General features: G+C 37.1%; 1 protein-coding gene across 1 annotated transcript in view; it reads left to right on the top strand.

The window, feature by feature from the left end:
- LOC135208394 (uncharacterized) overlaps positions 1 to 18,724 on the top strand; it is a 34,432-nt gene extending 15,708 nt beyond the window's left edge. Inside the window, exons 8-11 of the mRNA XM_064240518.1 lie at positions 15,415 to 15,883; positions 15,971 to 16,113; positions 16,427 to 16,839; positions 17,285 to 18,724. Coding sequence (XP_064096588.1) covers positions 15,415 to 15,883; positions 15,971 to 16,113; positions 16,427 to 16,839; positions 17,285 to 18,187 — 1,928 coding nt within the window. The 3' untranslated portion in view covers positions 18,188 to 18,724. The remainder of the gene's footprint in view (positions 1 to 15,414; positions 15,884 to 15,970; positions 16,114 to 16,426; positions 16,840 to 17,284) is intronic.
- Positions 18,725 to 19,454: the final 730 nt, after the last annotated feature.

Genomic DNA, 19,454 nt, shown 5'->3' with positions numbered 1-19,454 from the left:
TCAACCATAGTTATTGGCAGTGGGCCTCCCCTTTGACTAAAATGTCCACCAAGGCCTTTTATTAAAACGTAAGACTGCAAGACAGCTGTTTCCAGTTATTGATGGTGGCCCTAGCCTTTTACTAAAAAGTAAGACTGCATGGCAGCTGTTTCCACAGTTATTGGTGGTGGGCCTTGCCTTTTACTAAAACGTAAGACTGCATGGCAGCTGTTTCCACAGTTATTGGCGGTGGGCCTTGCCTTTTACTTAAAAAGTAAGACTAAAGGGCAGCCTTTTACGACACGCAGGACCTACGGTGGTAGTATTCTTACACCTCTACCACAGGGGAGAACGTTACTTTAAGTCATACCGCCTTGAAACCATCTAGACAACTTTGTAAAGTTTTCCAATAGAAGATGCAGATCCGAGGACGTTATAAAGCAACCTTTGGATTCTTGGACCCATTTGCAATTACCGTGCTTTTCAGTGATTTTCCGAAATGCGTGTAGACGGAATGCAAAAGAAAATAAAAAACTCTTCGAAATCGGTTCCTTCTTGGTGAATAATTCTACTATTATGATTAATAAAATTCCACAGATACATGATGATCCTTGGTTGAAAGACGTGAAACTGTATTATGAAAACAGCAAATTTGTATAAAAAATATATTTGCTTCAAAATATATAAATGAAGTTGAGGGAACCAATTATATTCATAGTGAACTGAGAGCAGCTTACAAAAATAAACGATGAACCAAATGCATCTTCCAGGATTAAATTTCAAGTTGCTTTGTCCTAGCAAATGTGTTTTTCGAACAGCTGTTATTTCGATAAAAATGGTTTCTGTCAAACAATGAATAAAATCCAAAGTGATTGCTAAAACATAAGTTCACAAAATTAAAAAGGAAGTTAAATAACAGAAGAAATATGGTTATCCATATTTCCATAATGTAACCATAAACATTTCAGTGTATCCATCAGAATAAAAATTAATAAAAAAAAAAACGAGTGAAGTTCCATGACTAGATGAAAATTGTAAATCCATTCACTCTTTAATCGAATTTATTAAATTTTTCCTATAAAAAATATACCGTCCAATGAAAATGTTTGATTTTCTTGCCCCTTAACAACACTAACACTCAAAGCAAATTTAGAGTTGATTTCCTGGATCAAATAAATAATTTAGTTTTGTGTCTTTCGATACAACCATGAAATCAAGTCTAATGATCTGCTTCCTTACTATATCCTGTTAAAAGCGAACGTCCATCTTTCATTAGATATATTTGACCAAACCAAGTGCAAGGCATTAATTTTATCATCTCATAAAAGAAGTTATTTCCCCACTTTCATATCTCTGATTCAAATCCCCCACACAATCCCCTTTTCTGACCAACCAACTACAACCGTGTTCCGATACTGAATTCTCAAAACCCCATGCTCACTATTTATAGTTTTCTTCCCTCTATACTCAAATGGTCTGTCCCACCCAAAATACAAAAACACTAACCCCAAACGACTCTGCTGCTGCCAACAGCAACTGCAACAACATCTCCTCTTCCCTACAATGTTCCTCGATACAAGCCCTTTCCTTCTGCACATCACTCATCAACTTTACTCGCAGCTCATTGGCACTCTCAGGCAGTCCCTCAACCAGACCCTTACGCTCCAAATCTTTCAATGCCGAAAATAAACACTCACAAACTCTATCATCTCCCACAAACCTCTCTTCTACAACCAAACCCCCAGGCACTCTATTTGGATCCCAGTTGTTTTTCATGAGATCGTCACCCTTACCATGCATCCTTGACATTGTATCTGCAATCACATTTTTACTCCCTGATACGTGCCCTAACCTAAAATTAAACCTCACTCAAATCCTCGATTGTCCTCGCAACCCTAGCATCCACACTTTCTTTCTTAATCATATACACTAATGGCTGGTGGTCTGTCCTTATAACAAATTTTATCCCTTTCAACGCTTTTCACACAAAACACAAAACCTTATAGGCGCAAGCTCTTTCTCAACCACTGAGTACTTTCACTCCACTTTATTAAAGGCCTTACTCACATACGCTATCACTCTCAATTGCTCTTCCCCATTCACCTCTTGCAACTGCACTAAACATCCCCCCATACTAAACTTACTAGCATCTGTATTGAGCTCAAGCCTACTCGCATCCTCGCTATATTCCAGGAAAGCCAAGGTGATATCCCGTGCAGCCTCCTCTTTAAATTTCTCAAAAGCTCTCTTCGTTCACTCATCCCACTTCAATTTAATGCAATTTCTATTCCTTCCCTGTCCATTCAGTCAGCGGCTTTCCTATCCCTGAACATTCCTTAACAAACTTCCTTCTAAACTCAATCAATCCCAAAAAACCCTTTAACACAAGCATGGCCCGAGGATTGGAAATTCTCTTACCTTTTGCACATACTTTTCACTCTTCCTTACACCATTTGCACTCACCAAATGGCTAAGAAATCCCACCTCCCCAGCTAACCATGTACATTTCTCAAGCTTCACTTCTTTCACTCCAACCTCTTCCAAGCGTTTTAGCACCTTCTCAAGCAATTCCATATTCTCTTCAGCAGTTTCACTTGCAATTAAAATATCATCTATAAACATAGTCACCTTCCTTCTATCGAACCTAGTCAAAACTACATTCATTGCACTTTGGAAGGCAGCAGCCAACCCAAAACTGAAATGTTTAAACTGGTATTGGCAACTACCAATTGAAAAAACTGTGATAGACCTGGTCCCCTCCTCAAGAGGCATCTGGTAATAGCCCCTTACCAGGTCTAATTTGGTAAACACTCTCATCCCATGCATCTTGTACACAATCAGACACCAAATTTATCGGGAATTGCTCCTTCACAGTTACTTCATTCATTCTTCTATAATCTACACACATCCGCAGACTTCCATCCAGCTTTTGTACTCTCACTCCTCTTTATCACTCCCACTCTCTCAAGTTCATCACACTACTCCTCAATCTCTCTTGCAATAGGCATGGAAAAGTGTCAGGGATGCAGATATATGGGGGTATCATCTTCCAAAAACTATTTTAAATTCCATACGCTTAGACACCCAAAATCCTCGTCTCCACAAGTCCCGCCTATTCCACAACATCCGCATCAATTGCTCCCTGTCATCAACACTAACATTTTCATCCATCCTAACTCTTTCTCTCAACTTATCATACTTCCAACTATCACCTTCCTCCACACTACCTGTCATCACCTGCCGTACCCTGACATACCTTTCGTCGTCAGTACTTACCAATGTGCATAGCAACCCTACACAATCACTCTCACATATACCCCGCACTTGCTTCTTCTTAGCACTCGGCAATGAGGCCACAAAAACCTGAGGTTTCTTCAAGTCTAAGACCCCATAGTACGCATGCACACTCACTCTTACCAACTTGTTTGCATCCACACCTGCAGTTACATATTCACACTTGTCACCATTGGCGATCCCGAAACTACCCGGCCATGCAACTTTCACACTAACAACTTCCCCAACCTCATGCGGTACTTTTACACTCTCTTTCACAATCAAAGGCTCCCCCTTTCATACCTTACCGTCTACCCTTCCATTCCTATTCAAGTACAACTCCCCTCATACATTTCCTTTCATCTGCAATTCAGTCATGTTTGCACTCGGATGGACCACCATCCCACACTTCTTCAAAAATCTGGCCCCTACCAATATATCATACGTATCATTCACTCCTTCGATCACGCAAAAGTCACTTTTCAATCATCGCTACCCCTTCGATTTCTATCCTTTCACGTAACATTCCCACCACAGCCATACCTAAATTCCCTATCCATCATACCTCCCCTTTACATTCCTTAATCTCACACTCACTCCACAATTTATCCATTCCTAAAAAGAACATGGACACTGCATCCAGTATCTATCAAAGCAACTGAACATACCTCTTTGCACCTTACTTTTACATGCATGCATTCATGGGCTCTATCCCTGAACCCTTCTTCATGCAACAACCCTTCTCGTACATGCACCACTCTTACTGCCCGCACACTAGAGGACCCACCCAACTGAATCCCCTTCATACTTAGTTTCCTGAATTCCCAGGCTGACTCGTCCTCTTTTGCCAACACACACTCGCCACATGACCTTCCATTCCACATTCAGCACACTTCACATGCTGTTCTTTACACATCCTAGCATAATCCCCATTCTTTCCACAGTTGCCGCAAACCACGTTTATACGGGTACCCCGACATCCACTAGTTATATGCCCTGCTTCCCCACACCTATAACATTTAATGTCCTCATCTCTCTGACACTCACTAACTAAATGACCTGTTTTCCCACACCCGAAACAAGCTCCTAATGCCCACCGACATTCATTCTTCTTATGCCCTGATTTCCCACAACTATAACACTTCTGCTCTTGCTCACAGCTAACTGACCCTAACCTTCCAACACTTGCACTTCTATCTCTCTTAGGTTTCACCACATTTACATTGCTTGCTCTAACGCTGCTATCAACCACTCGCTCTGCCATTCGCCTCGGCACTTCTAAAACTGCCTCACTATAGCTCTTAAATTCAGGCATACCCTCATTTACTTTGGTCCTGACACTGACGCTTCTGTTCTCTTTCATACACCTATCTAGCTTGTAATCCCCAACCATCTCTAAAATATCATTCCCCGTTAACCTCTCATTCGTCCGTCTCATTTTCTCCTTACGTTTTAGATTTATAAACTCTCAGGCATAGTCGCTAACAACTTCCTCACTAACTCCTTACACTCGTTTATTCCCTCGTCCCCAAATTTTTTTCAGGCCAATGTCTCTAACTGGCATACATACATAGACAATGACTCACCAACATTCATTCTTGCCTCCTTAAAATCATTCTTCCCCCTATATATATATATATATATATATATATATATATATATATATAATATATATATATATATATATATATATATATATATATATATATATATATATGTATATATATATATATATATATATATATATATATATATATATGTATGTATGTATATATTCTTGGATCTTTTTAACTGAAAGGGTTTAAGTATAAAGAAAGATTTCATTGGAATATTATTGTATAGTTTAAGTAATGAGGAAGACTAATAAGGTCTGTATCCATGAAAGGAGGAAAAACCATTATTACAATCCCTAAGCCGAACTGCAAATTTATGAATGAAGAATAAATATGTTTAACTTCTTAAGACGCACCTTACTTGTGAAAATGGAGTGGTATGAGAATTTCTCATTGTAGTATTCCATATTTTACTAAAGTAAGGACTGTTTAATTTTCAAGAAATGCTTTTAGTTGAAAAGTTATGATATTGATGAAACCCTTTTGAAAATGAATGAAAAAGACGAAAAAATCAAATGATATTCTCATCTTATTTAATGAACTTTCCTAATAAGTAATAATATCTTTGACACGACTTAAGGTTCTTGTTAATTGCAATGAGGTATGAATAATCTTTCATTACGAACTTTAACTAAAATGCTAGTGTATAGGAACATGATTTCATTGTTTAAATGTTATTTAATGGTGACCAGTGTCTCAGGGTACAATTTAGAGTTTTTGCTGGTTATCGAGATTTTGTAAAATGAGGTTTATCAAAGTAAATGCAGTAAGAAAATTAATTAACTAATTAAGCAATGAATATAATACTAAGTGGAAGAAATAAGATAATCTTCTCATGTATAAACGTGAAGGAGACTATAATGAGATAGAAAAAAATGAGGACATAACAACACAAATAGGAAATTAAATTTGAATGACTTTTGCATGAACACTGAGGTCAGAAAGAAATAAAAATTTGGCTAGAATAAATACGAATAATGTTTTGAATATTATTAGGTTACTTATATTAGGGCTGTTGCCTTGTATAATAAGGCGCCCTATGAGATAATGTTAGACTTGCAATAATCTTACGCTAAGTCGGTTTGTTATGCACTTCCATACTCATTGGAGTGTCTTGGGGTTTGTAGATCACTTACGAAGTCGGTATTATCTTCTTTGGTTATGACGACGATGTGTTAAACTCATGATGATATCTTTCTGATGTGAGGTTCTTGTAGAAAACACGAAGTATAAAAATACTTATATTCTCTGAGATTACATGGTGAAGATCAAGTAGGATTGTACAGGTCTTCTAATGACGATAGCTTGATCGCTTCTGCCAATGATGATGGCTAATTCTGTTCTACACGATGAAGCTTAGATAAAGATGTACAGGTCTGCCAATGATGATGGCTAACTCTATTCTGACTACCATCTCTGTTACAAATCATAAAGGAAGCAGACAGTAGCTCGAACATATGAACATACATACAAATGAGACACATTACTAATCACGTAGGCCATTTGAATTATAGGTCGCGGTAGTTGTCTCAAGTAAGGAGCTTGGACTAATGTTTTCAAAACAAATGAATGACCACAGGTGATGGCCTACTTTATTGTATACGTCATCTTAGCGTCTCTGGTCTGATCACATTCCTGCAAGCAATCTGGTTGACCTCTTTAGTTTTAGTCTTTTATATATATATGGAATAACATTCCATATTTTTATTATGTAATCACTTACATAAAAGCTCGGTCAGCTACCAAAAACAACCACGGAATATTACTCAAGCTTGACTTGCATTTGACTTATAGGAGTGTGATACAGACACTATGTGAATATATATAGATATATAGAAAATACTTATAAGTAAAAAAAAAATTCATGGTGTACAAAATACAGATTCAAGTAATAAGATATAAAACATAATATGCATATGATAGTATTCGTAAATAATAGTGATCACATGATATATACTGATACAGTTTTTCACTTCATCTCATTAAGATACATATGCTACAGAAAATACTAATGTACTCTGATAATCGCATAGAATAAAGATTAACATGATAAAAATCATATTTTAACTGATAAAAATTTCATATATGAATTGATAAAAATTATTAATGTTTATGCTGATTAATTCGTTGATTTTTATGCTAACTGTTATATATCAGCAGTTATTGGTAAGATAAAAGGTAACAGATTGATTATAGGCTACCTGATTTATTTATACATATGTATATGGATTCATATAATTATGATTATTATATGTGCACTTTAAATAGATTCCTAGTGCGTACACGCAAAGATATATTTCGATTCTTTGATTAACTTCTATATTCTTCAAATAAGATATATATTGATTCATACATATACTGATTCTTTACTGATACTTTATATATGGGATACATGACCGAGGTGATACCCACTGTACATTCTAGCGTTTCGAACAACTTTTCGTCCATTACACAGTTCCAGACAACCACCTATAGCCAAATGAAATGGCCAATTCCAAATGGTTAAAACAAGGGGAAAATTGCCTGGCGGGGTCCAACGTCCTATTTCGGCCTCATACTTATTCTCTGCATCCTAAGCCACACGAATACGTTCGCGATGAATAAAATCATCCCCAGCACGAGTCCTTCGCCAGCAACGTAGAGTTGAATATCCTTCTGGTCGTAATTGTCGGAAGTATGTCCCTTTTGCAGTCTATTTCCGACAGCCGCCGGAGCATTCCGCATTAAAACGAGATTAACGACGGGATACGGGTGTCGGTCGAAGAAGTCCATGAAATAAGCTTATTCACTTATGATGGTGCTTATTCCTTTCACATTGTAGGCGGTTGTTACTTGACTGCCGTCGTCCGCAGCGACGAACGATTTTTTGAAGTTGCGATGTGAAACTCTCGTACTGCAGGATACTGTAACCAGGTTCCATTAATCAGCCTGCAAGTGAAATTATACTTGTCACAAGGGCAAAATAAATTCAGAACATCAAATACGGGAGGGAGAGAGCCATTAAGACCAGACTTAACCCACATGAATTCGCTGATATTTTATGGAATTCAAAAGAGTCAGCTGTACAAACTTTTTTATCCATGGCATTAACAATGAGTGAACCTATCCAGGTCTATGATGACTGTAAAAATATCCATAATTATAAAAAATAAACAGATATCAATACGAATCCCAAAGAAAATTCGATATTACTGGTAATAAGTTACTAGACAAAGAAGTGTGAAACGGAGCTGTTTGTAAGATTGCCAGGCAACATAAGAGTCAAAGAGAATATTAATCATGATTCTGTTTTCTCTATGCTTACTGATATTAAGTTGTGATAAAATCCGATCCTATGTGCCCCTAACAAAAGTTTCATATTCAATTTTCTCGCGTGCATCCTCTGAGGATAATTTATAGGCAAGAGATGCTATGAAAGAACCCACTATGTAACTATTTTCTATATAAACTTTGGGTTTTTCAAGAAAATGTGACATTTTCCCATGAATGTGATTTACTTGAATTGTCATAGGCTAATGTTGCAAGTAAATTTTTCATATCCATGACTTGATACTTCTAAATGTCCGTATACCAATGTCATAAGCTGAATTATTGACTCTAATTGTCTATGAGGTTCAGAAAAAATAATTCATTTTGTTGTTATAGAAATTCTTTTTGCTTATTTTGTTTATTAATTTTAAAATGATTGCGATTCCTTAACCAAGCTTGCATTGCAATGCGGATAAGAATAGGTTATGGCTATGTATGTCATCATGACCTATGAACCACATGTGAAGTTCATTAGCTAAGCATTCCTCTCTCCAGCCAACCTGCTTTGCAAGCACGAGACGACACACACAGATGAAGCCTGTGCAAGCAGATTATTGAGGTTAAAAGGAACAATACTGATACGGCAAACGCAACAGGCACCTTCTAGACTGATGACCTCATCACCAGATTAAGAGTTACATTACTTGCTGTAATAAATACGACTTTAGTATAAATTGGGTATTTTTTGTTTTTAATACTCGACCCACACGAGAAGAATGTCTGAAAAAAAAACAGTACCAAAATTTAACAATATATTAGTTTCATGTTGGAAATCTGCATGATTGTAAATAAATGTAATTATGTTAAATTGGACATTCCTTATTCAAACTAATGAAAAGATTTTCCACACAAATTTTATATATACTATTTGCCCTGTATAAGATTATTCGCATAGATATACATTTTCACTTCTAGACTTCCTGACTTTAAAATCTCTTTTATTTTATTAATTTATTTTTTTTTTTCATTGACTAAGAATATAAATCACCGGGACAGACAATATGTCAGTAGGTTTTGATATGTGTTTGAACTTTTAGCTTATTTGTCATTACTAAAGCGTTAAGTTAGAGTTCAAATCTTTACGCATATATATTTGGATATTTAATTAACCTATGGTTACGTTTTTGCTTATTGATTTTATCGTGATTCCTTTTTTATTATAATTTGTAACCCTTCCGACTTCTTACGGAGTGTATTATATTGACTCCACTTGTATCCATATTTATTTTATTTTTTTATGGTTTCATTTATTTTATATTTTTTTATATATATATTTGATAATTATTGTTGGCTTGAATATGTGGAAAAGTGTTCTAGCGGCGTACCGTATAAGGCTACTTGCGGTATCAATTCTATAGATACAAGATATGAATGATAAAGTTATTTAAAACCGCGAAAACCGCTATAATCCAGTTCGGATCCAATATCACGAGTTGTAACTCGTAAGACATTGACACTTTTTTTATTTTTTTATTTATCCGTTCTACCAAACCGATTGACTCTGGGTGATAAAATATAGTATTGGTTTTCTTAATGGAAAGGAATTCACACAACGAGTTAAGGAGATTTTTTATTTACACCACGCGAGTCAGATTATCATGTGTTGAATTCCATGTTTACTGATTTAGCACTCATAAATATTCCTAGCGCACTCAATTGCGGTGTTTGTTTTTAGTGCTATTAATTCTATATAACGTGTCAAGGAACTATTAACACTAAGAAGTGTTTATTTCCTCTGTCAGACTCGTAATTCTGTTAATAATTCTACGTATATTCTTTCAAGTATTGATTTGGCACAGGATAGGCCCCTAAACTGACAGGTGTCTTAGTGTATCCCTTGTTTTCATGACACGTGTTACAATTAGTTATGTGCTTTATATATCTGTAAGCATTGTAGGCCAGTAAAACAGTGATTTGGCTTTCTGTGACATAATAGAGAACCCTGGATGACGGAATGCAACCAGTTTAGGACGATTGGTATGAAAGAGATTATTACTACTACCTGGTCGTTAGTCACCTGCTGTGTTCTTCGGGTTTTCCTCGTCACGGACCTACATATAATATTACATTTGATTACATAATTCTGATATACATACTTTAAATATACTTTTGCTTTAGGGTTTCCGTTCGATTTCCGTTCGAAGTGTTTATTGTTTTGCTTAGCGCTGCTGACCATGTTTCCGTTCGGAGTGTTTATTGTTTTGCTTATCGCTGTTGACTCTTGCTTTGTTCAGTTTGTAACAGTTCTGTGCTCCGACCCAGATATTCAATGCTCGCGATCTCTTGGGTTAAGGAATTTTCTTGTTTAGATACGGTTTTAACAATAGGCACGGATGTTTCTATATCTTTTAGTCCAATTAATGGTTCTTTGCAGTATGGTGCGGGATTGCGGGATAATGCGTCAGCTATGATATTTGCTTTCCCAGGTAGATATAGTATCTTGGCTCCAAAACCTGAATGATCATATGTCACCGAGTTCCTTTGTGACTGTGATTAAAGCCTTTGAAAAAACTCGGTAAGTAACTTGTGGTCAGTAAGGATTTTAAGAGGATAGCCATATATTATGAACTTAAAATGTACTAGTGAGTTAACGATACCCAGCCCTTCCTTGCCTATTACTGCATATTTACTTTCAGAGGGCTTTAGTTTACGTGAATAAAAAGCTATAGGGAAGAACTGTTTATCATATTGCTGAAGTAGTACCCCTCTTACCCCTTGGTCTGAGGCGTCTGTTGCAATAAAAAAAAATCCTTATTTAAATCAGGGATTTTTAAGTTAGGTGAGCTGCATTATTCCGCTTTTTAAGATATCGAACACCTGTTGATGCTTTTCAGACCATAATAAATCTACGTCCTTCTTCGTCATAAGATCTGTTAAAGGAGCTGTCATGATTGAAGAGTTACATATTTGCATACGATTGTAATACCCACTATAGCGCAAAAGTGCTGTATCCCCCTTTTACGTTAATAGGTACCGGAAAGTTATGAATAGCCGACACCTTACCATGGACTACTTTAAGACCTTGACTAGACACATAAAATATAAATAAACATGTTCGGTTTTTAAAACTCACATTTAGATATTTTACTCTGAGATTATTTGTCTTTGTCTTTGTAGCACTAGCTCTAGTTTATGTGAATGTACTTCTAAAGTATTAGAAAAGATTACAAGATCAACCATATAGGCATGTAGGGTATCCCCTAAAAGTCTGCAAACACTATATTGTAATTGGGGCGCAACGTAATCCGGAGGCATACGTAAAAATTGATAATGTCCCCTGAGTGTGCTGAAAACGGTGTATGAGGTACAATCACTTAGGTAATGGTATCTGGTAAAAGCCTTTAAGTAAGTCCAAGCTGGTGAAAAATTTATTCTAACCTAACAGAGATAAGATGTCGTCGGTACATGGCACTGGAAACTATCGGGAGTCGTTTCCTTGTTTAAGCGACAGAAATCTACGCAGATACGCCAAGTCCGATCTTTTATGGCATGATGTTTGAGGGAAAAATTATATGGGCTTATTTGATTTCCTAATGACTCCTATTACTAACAGTTTCCAACTTCGTCATTTATCTCTATTTTGAAATTTCATTGGGGTTCTATACGAAGGTACGTATATAGCTTTATATTTGTCCTTAGACCGTATTTTGTTTTCAATGACATCCGTTTTTCTCCCAGAGATCACTCGCTAGTGGAAAAACTTCCTGGTATTCAGATAAAAGATAAAAAAAATTTTTGCTGAATCACCTCTGCTTGAATGACTTTACGGATATTACTTTAGATAGAGTATAAGAGAGATTCATCTACGACTGATTGGGCGTGATTAAAATTAGCAACAATAAAAAATGCGATATTTATTACTTCCGTATCCACGATATGTATAGGTTTGTGGATCACTAGATTTAACTTGTTGCTGCGAGTCAACCGTGTATAGGGCTTTGTTCGCGGAAATCGTTATATTTCAGAGTGTCGGGAAGGATTAAAATTTCATTTCCCAGTAAGGTCTTTTTTCATGCACTAAGACATTCGAGGGTGCATGCGTCTCGAGATTTTGCGTGCACACTGCGACTGCGGTTGTGGGAGAATTCTGTTGGGTCATTTGAACAATGTTACGATTTTTGAGACAAATGTATAGTTCCTCTATATAAGTTATTATTTGATTAACTGTCTTTTTTTTTTTTGTTCAAAACGGATTTTAATATGTTTGAAGGTTTATAGAATTTTCCTTTGATAAACACGCCTTATTTTGCAGGAGGTAAGATAATCTTTTGTATACCCCTAGATGGATATCTTACAATTACACTAGATACAGATCACTGTTTTTTTATAACTATAGAGGTATCTGTAAGCGCTCGCTTATCTGGACTTCTCAATAGGGAAGTTCGAACAACAGACGGTGAGTCCGTAAATACAGGATATTACGTGTACTAAAGGAATAAAACAAGATATTCTATTTTTTACGGCGCGTACAGTCGGGCTTAATCCACCACTACTTATAATAACTCATGTATTAAAAAAAACGAGAACCTGCTCTGATTACTTGATACGGTCGTGTGATTCATAGGGAAATTCCTTTTTAATTCAAAAAGGTATTGGCATGAAACAAAAAAGGTATGGTATAAATGATCCAACATCATTTTTCCCGCTCTGCTAGAGTCACTTATTGTGTGGAATGTGCTTTGCTTTGAACATTCGGCAGATTTAACTGACCCTGACCGTCTGACTAGATGACATAGTAACCAAGTATGCTTAAGCACGATTTGGTTGTTTCTGATTTTTAGGGCTACTGTTTACCTATTTCTTTTGATAATAATTAGGATTCTTCTCTTTATTACCATCGGCAATGTATTGTGTGTTTTAGCATTATGTTGCTGTTAGTTAATATAGCAACGAACATATGAATGACTTGAACTATACAGAATTGAGTGATTACTATTAAAACAAGTTATCTCTACTGCATTCAATATTAACTGTTTGTACTTGCTGTTGTTTACTTCATTCTTTGCTAAAATTTGAAATAGTGAGAGATCCTGGTCAGCGCATTTAGACATTTTGTTGATTTGTTTTAAGTATGTTAACCTAATGAAAGTGTTTATAGACATTTTATTCCTTGCAATCCAGCCGTATTTTTAAAGTTAAGTTGAGTCATTGAGGTTCGATATTTTATGCGTATAACTCAAAAAACTCAAGGCTAAAACTGCGATTGGGATTTTACAAAGGAGCTTTTATTGTTTGACCCAAAATAGTGTTACCTCTAATTTATCTAGATTTGTACGGGTGTTCCACTTGTTTTTGTGTGTTTTCTAATCACTACGGAGCCTAACGACCCTATCCATGCATCTGTATAAATACAGACGTCCACTGCGTAAACGCATATTCACTGTTTAATATGATTTGTTACATAAAGGATTAATAATCACCCAAAATGATAAAATTAACATGGTATATGATTATGATATTTCAGTAGAACTTCTGGAAACAGAAACTCAAAGATAAAAACTCGCAATAGCGAAATCTCAATGATGTACATAATTTCTGTAAAAAGGTAAGATTAAGAATGTCTCGTAACTTCAGCCACAGGAATAACGAAATTCGACCTGCAAAGGAAACACTCAAAGTTACTCCAAATGAATAAAAAGGTTGTACTTAGCTTGATTTTGTGGGAAGTCACGGTGTTCCGATAACGACACACGGCCTTGGCCCTCCTTCTCTTTAGCGGATGACCTGGTTTGGCTTGAGTTTCCCCCGTGCGCGTTGTTTGGATGATTCGAGTCCTTGACGATCCGATGCTGAAGACGCGTTCGGTTTGTTTCTTGAAGTGCCGGAAATGCTCAATAACGATGTTTTCTTGAATGATTCTAATGAGAGACGAAGCTTGCGTTGCCGTAGGAAAAAGACACGTCGGGTTTGTTTCTTGAAGTTATTCACTACTGAAATTGGTCACTAAACGATGATAATAACTTGCTTGAAGAATCTCTTGCTTTCGTCGTCGTTGACTTCTGATGATACATTATTCATTATTCTGGTTTTTCTTCGGAAGACGTTGTAGAGTTCTTGTTGTTTTCTGAAGTCGCTCACTAAACGATGATACTAAGTTGCTTGAAGAATCTGTTGCTTTTGTCGTCGTAGACTTCTGATGATACATTGTTCGTTATTCTTCGGAAGACGTTGAAAAGTTCTTGTTGTTTTCTGAAGTCGCTCACTAAACGATGATACTAAGTTGCTTGAAGAATCTGTTGCTTTTGTCGTTGTTGACTTCTGATGATACATTATTCATTATTCTGATTTTTCTTCGGAAGACGTTGTAGAGTTCTTCTGGTAGTCTGCCACCAATATTAGGGCTGTTGCCTTGTATAATAAGGCGCCCTATGAGGTAATGTTAGACTTGCGATAATCTTACGCTAAGTCGGTTTGTTATGCACTTCCATACTCATTGGAGTGTCTTGGGGTTTGTAGATCACTTACGAAGTCGGTATTATCTTCTTTGGTTATGACGACGATGTGTTAAACTCATGATGATATCTTTCTGATGTGAGGTTCTAGTAGAAAACACGAAGTATAAAAATACTTATATTCTCTGAGATTACATGGTGAAGATCAAGTAGGATTGTACAGGTCTTCTAATGACGATAGCTTGATCGCTTCTGCCAACGATGATGGCTAATTCTGTTCTACATGATGAAGCTTAGATAAAGATGTACAGGTCTGCCAATGATGATGGCTAACTCTATTCTGACTACCATCTCTGTTACAAATCATAAAGGAAGCAGACAGTAGCTCGAACATATGAACATACATACAAATGAGACACATTACTAATCACGTAGTCCGTTTGAATTATAGGTCGCGGTAGTTGTCTCAAGCAGGGAGCTTGGACTAATGTTTTCAAAACAAATGAATGACCACAGGTGACGGCCTACTTTATTGTATACGTCATCTTAGCGTCTCTGGTCTGATCACATTCCTACAAGCAATCTGGTTGACCTCTTTAGTTTTAGTCTTTTATATATATATGGAATAACATTCCATATTTTTATTATGTAATCACTTACACTTAGACTAATGATATTACTTACAAACAAGATGCACTGGTCATTTGGACTGCCAATAAGAAAAGCCAGACGCCCTAGATAGAAAGCCCTTTAAACTTTCGTTTTAAATTCGTTTCCTTTGACGAAATAATTACAAAATCAACTGTAAATGACTAAAATCTATCTCCCAATATATGGCTGGTTTCCAGATGCCCCCATATGCGCTGGGTTAGCAGGTCAAGAAAGGATCGAGGGGGCAGGTCGAGGGATGGTGGTGAAAGCCAAGTGCAGAGTGGAAGCCCAGCCTTCTTCCAACTTGGTCTGGTCCTGGGTGCGGAAAAGGACCGACGGGAGTGAGGAGATTCTGTTCCACGACAATTACGTTGTCGAGGGACTGACGTCGACCCTGACAGTCGTACCTGAAAGGAGGGAGGACTACGGTCGTCTGCTCTGCAGGGCAACGAATAAAGTAGGGCGTCAGAAGCAGCCATGTATCGTCAACCTTGTACCAGCTGGTCCCCCTGATACACCTACTAATTGCTCAGCCACGACTGTCAACCCTGACACTACTGAACCAGCCCTTGCTGTCAGCTGTCTGGAGGGTTTTGACGGAGGACTGCCTCAGAATTTCTTGCTGGAGGCTTGGCAGGATGGACTGGTCATAGCAAATATCAGTAGGTGAGGAAAAGCACTATGTCATTGATAAGACTTATTTGTTCTATATTGAGAAGCTCACCTGTAATCTGAAACTTATCACCCAAACAGTGAGTATCCTGAGTGGGTGGTCAGCAGCGTGGAGGCAGGTAAAAGGGTAATTCTAAACATCGTGGGTCATAACATTCGTGGTCGGAGTGACCCTGTCACCATGAAGGTTCAAACTAGCAGTGCCCAGCATAGAGCGGCTTCAGGTGAGATCTTTTTAATTTTCATTTATTCATTTTTTTTAGTGCTACCTGTCTCTCCCATGCATTTCACATGACTAAGCCATGTCATGAAATTTTAATCCATCTTTATACCTATGTTAAGTTTTTACCTCTTACATGCATCATTACATATTTTCACCCCCTTCAGCTTCATCTCTAAAGCTTCAACCTCCTTGCTTTCATTTACATTCAGCATCCACACATCATTTTCATAATGGATAGCAGGCTCAAATATCTAATCATTTTACACATGAGATCACCTCCTTCTATGTAACAGCTTCCCTCTTGTGTTTTTCAGTACAAGAATCAGCTGCAGAGGTTTCTCCAATCATTGGTGCCGCTTTGGGAGTCATGGGAGTGATTCTGGTGTTGCTGTTGGTTGGGGTAGCTATTGTTAGAAGGTTCTATAGTTGTTCTAGAAAACCGGTTGCTGAGAAGACATTGGCTTCCTCCTCTATCGAAGGATTAGACCCTGATGTTGTGCAGTCTATAAAACGTTTGGATATTGTCCCATGTGTCCAAGAGGAACATAGTAAGGAAGAATTAGATCCAATGTTCACTAATTCTGTGAACATCCACCTTCCTGGGGACAGAGAGAAGACAAAGGAAACTCATGAAATTACTGAAGAAAGGATTGGAAATGCAGTTCTTTTGACTGGCAGGGTACAAACACATTCGTCAGACTCACCCAGACGACATCGACTGCATGATGTAGGTAAACAAATAATTTTAATGAATTTAATATAACACAGTTCACTTTATGGCCATTGTGAACAATTTCATATCGGATGAATCGATCATGAGCAAATTTTAGGTCATCCAGTAGGGTTTTGCTGAATTATAAAATATTAATGGAATTGTATATCTTCTTACCAATTTGCTTGTACATTCATAATTAACTGACCAATCTCTCTAATTGAACAGTTGTAATTAGAGGTGGACTCCATTAACCTACTTCAATCATAATTCATAATTTACCTAATAGCTGCATTATCTTTGTCCATACAAAAATATTTGATGAGAGACCTTCAACACTATATGGCACTGGAGGCATGATGATAGAATTTTTTCATACCCACTTATATCAGTATTCTTATTGAATACATCCACTATAACAACTTTCTGTCTAAATACAAGACTACCCCAATCTTTTCAGATACTGAACCTATCCCATGATCAAAGTGAAGACTCAGGAGTGTCTGAATCAGAATCTAACAATGAATTGAAGATCCCTGGAGTGGAAGAAAGTTCACCATCTACATCAGGTTCTAAAGGTAAATCAGCTCGACATTATATTACTGTACCAATAGAAAATTCACCAGAAAAGGCATCCTATGGTGGAGACTCAGGATGCAAGGATTCATCTTCCTTCATAGAAATGACTGCGATTTGCTCCTCTTCAAAGCATATATATGAAACACCTGAGGGTGGTCAATGTAGTTCAAGGATGCCCCATGAAGGCATACCTTTAACCTTTTCTTTGCACGATATGCCTTTGGAACCCTTCTCCAGAGAAGTACATTTAGGATTAATCAAGAGAGGGCCTCCAGATGGGGGTGAAAGGGCATCATCAGTTGAGTTAATTTGCCATGCTGCTTCACCAGCAGAGGTCTTTAGTCCAGTAACTAACAAAGACAGGATGCCTCCCAAGAAGAAAAATGTGCATCTCTTTCTACAAGGCGAACCAGTACTGGAGTCAGAGACTCCAAACAGAGATCCAGCCAGAATTCTTAGCTTAGACAGGAATGAGATTGGTGCACCTGTAACGTTATACAGAACAGACAATGGGGAGCTTTTTTTACTGCCTAGAAAACCTGATTATGAAGGAATTGTGGTGCAGTTGACTACAACTCCATTTTGCGCAATAACAACTCTACCAAAGGCCACTGGCAGTAGAGGCAAAGCCAGTATAGAAATCAGAACCAAAGAAAAGGATTCTAGCCAAAAGTTACCTACTGGTGCATCTGCAAATAAAAGTCACAGTGCAAAGCAGATTGGTCGAAGAGATAATAATCCTTCAATGCATCCTGACGTGTGCCGAAGAGAGAATTCAGTGTAGTACAAGTCCTGAGCTCAAAGTTAAGTACCTTCTAGCTTACAAGGCCCTTTAGGTTTAAATCGAAGAGAAAAGCCTTCATTTTCCGTTTTAGCACATTGTATTTCATGAACTCTCAGGTATCGTTTAAGTCCTAAGTGATAAAAACTTGGAAATTATACAAAATAAAATAACAAACTACTTATTTGAACTTAATTTTTGGGATATTGTGTTATAATCTCACTCAGGGCAGGTGGCAATGACCAATTTAGGCTTTTCAGAAAAGCTTAACTGATAGCACTCACTATAGATTTTTCAAACATTCATCCTGAAGTACTCAACGACAGTATATATTTTCTTCATATAGAATTCTTTGTTAACTTCCTCTGGGTGAGAAACACTCCATCAGATTTCTTGCACAATGACTATTCTCTATGACTTTCAAGAGGCGTATACGTGAAGTCTATATTTTTACGTGTATTATCTGCATATTGCAGAAAACTTTGTACTATGCATACTATGCATGAATCATGTCGCCAATATAGCCTTTTGTTAAAGACAGTTGTGCAATTATTACCCTTTGATCACTTCATAAAAACGATATATATATATATATATATATATATATATATATATATATATATATATATATATATATATAATATATATATATATATATATATATAAACTATACATCGAGCTACAAATGTCCTTTAATATGTAATTCGCTCTACCTCGGAATTAATATATTTTCATATATGTTAACCGAATGGAAATTTGTTAGTCAATAAGAAATTTGTCGGTTTGTGGGCACGAACCATCGAACCAACATATTCTGGACGCACAGTGAAGCCTTAGACCACACAGCTACCGCAAGAGGATATAAGTTTACATCGCCTCTCAACTACAAATCCCTGTCACCCGCAGGTATCTGTTGTTTTGGAGTCGGCATCAACTCACCTCGACCTCGGTAACGTTGTAGTACTTTTGTCTGCACGTAGCAATTGTATGAATCATATCATTAATATATTTTCATATATGTTAACCGAAGGGGAATTTTATAGTCGATAAGAAATTTGTTGGCTCAAGAGCACGAACCATCGAACCAACAAATTCACGCCACACAGTGAAGCTTTAAACCACACAGCCACCGCAAGAGGATATAAGTTTACGCCACCTCTCATATAATGGCTATGTGCGGACAAAAGCGCTATAACGTTACTGAGGTCGAGGTGGGCTGATGCCGACTCCAAAACAACAAATACCTGCGGGTGACAGGGATTTGTAGTTG

Source organism: Macrobrachium nipponense, chromosome 35 (assembly GCF_015104395.2).
Source record: "Macrobrachium nipponense isolate FS-2020 chromosome 35, ASM1510439v2, whole genome shotgun sequence".
NCBI lineage: Eukaryota > Metazoa > Arthropoda > Malacostraca > Decapoda > Palaemonidae > Macrobrachium > Macrobrachium nipponense.
This window is presented reverse-complemented; position numbering and strand designations above follow the sequence as displayed.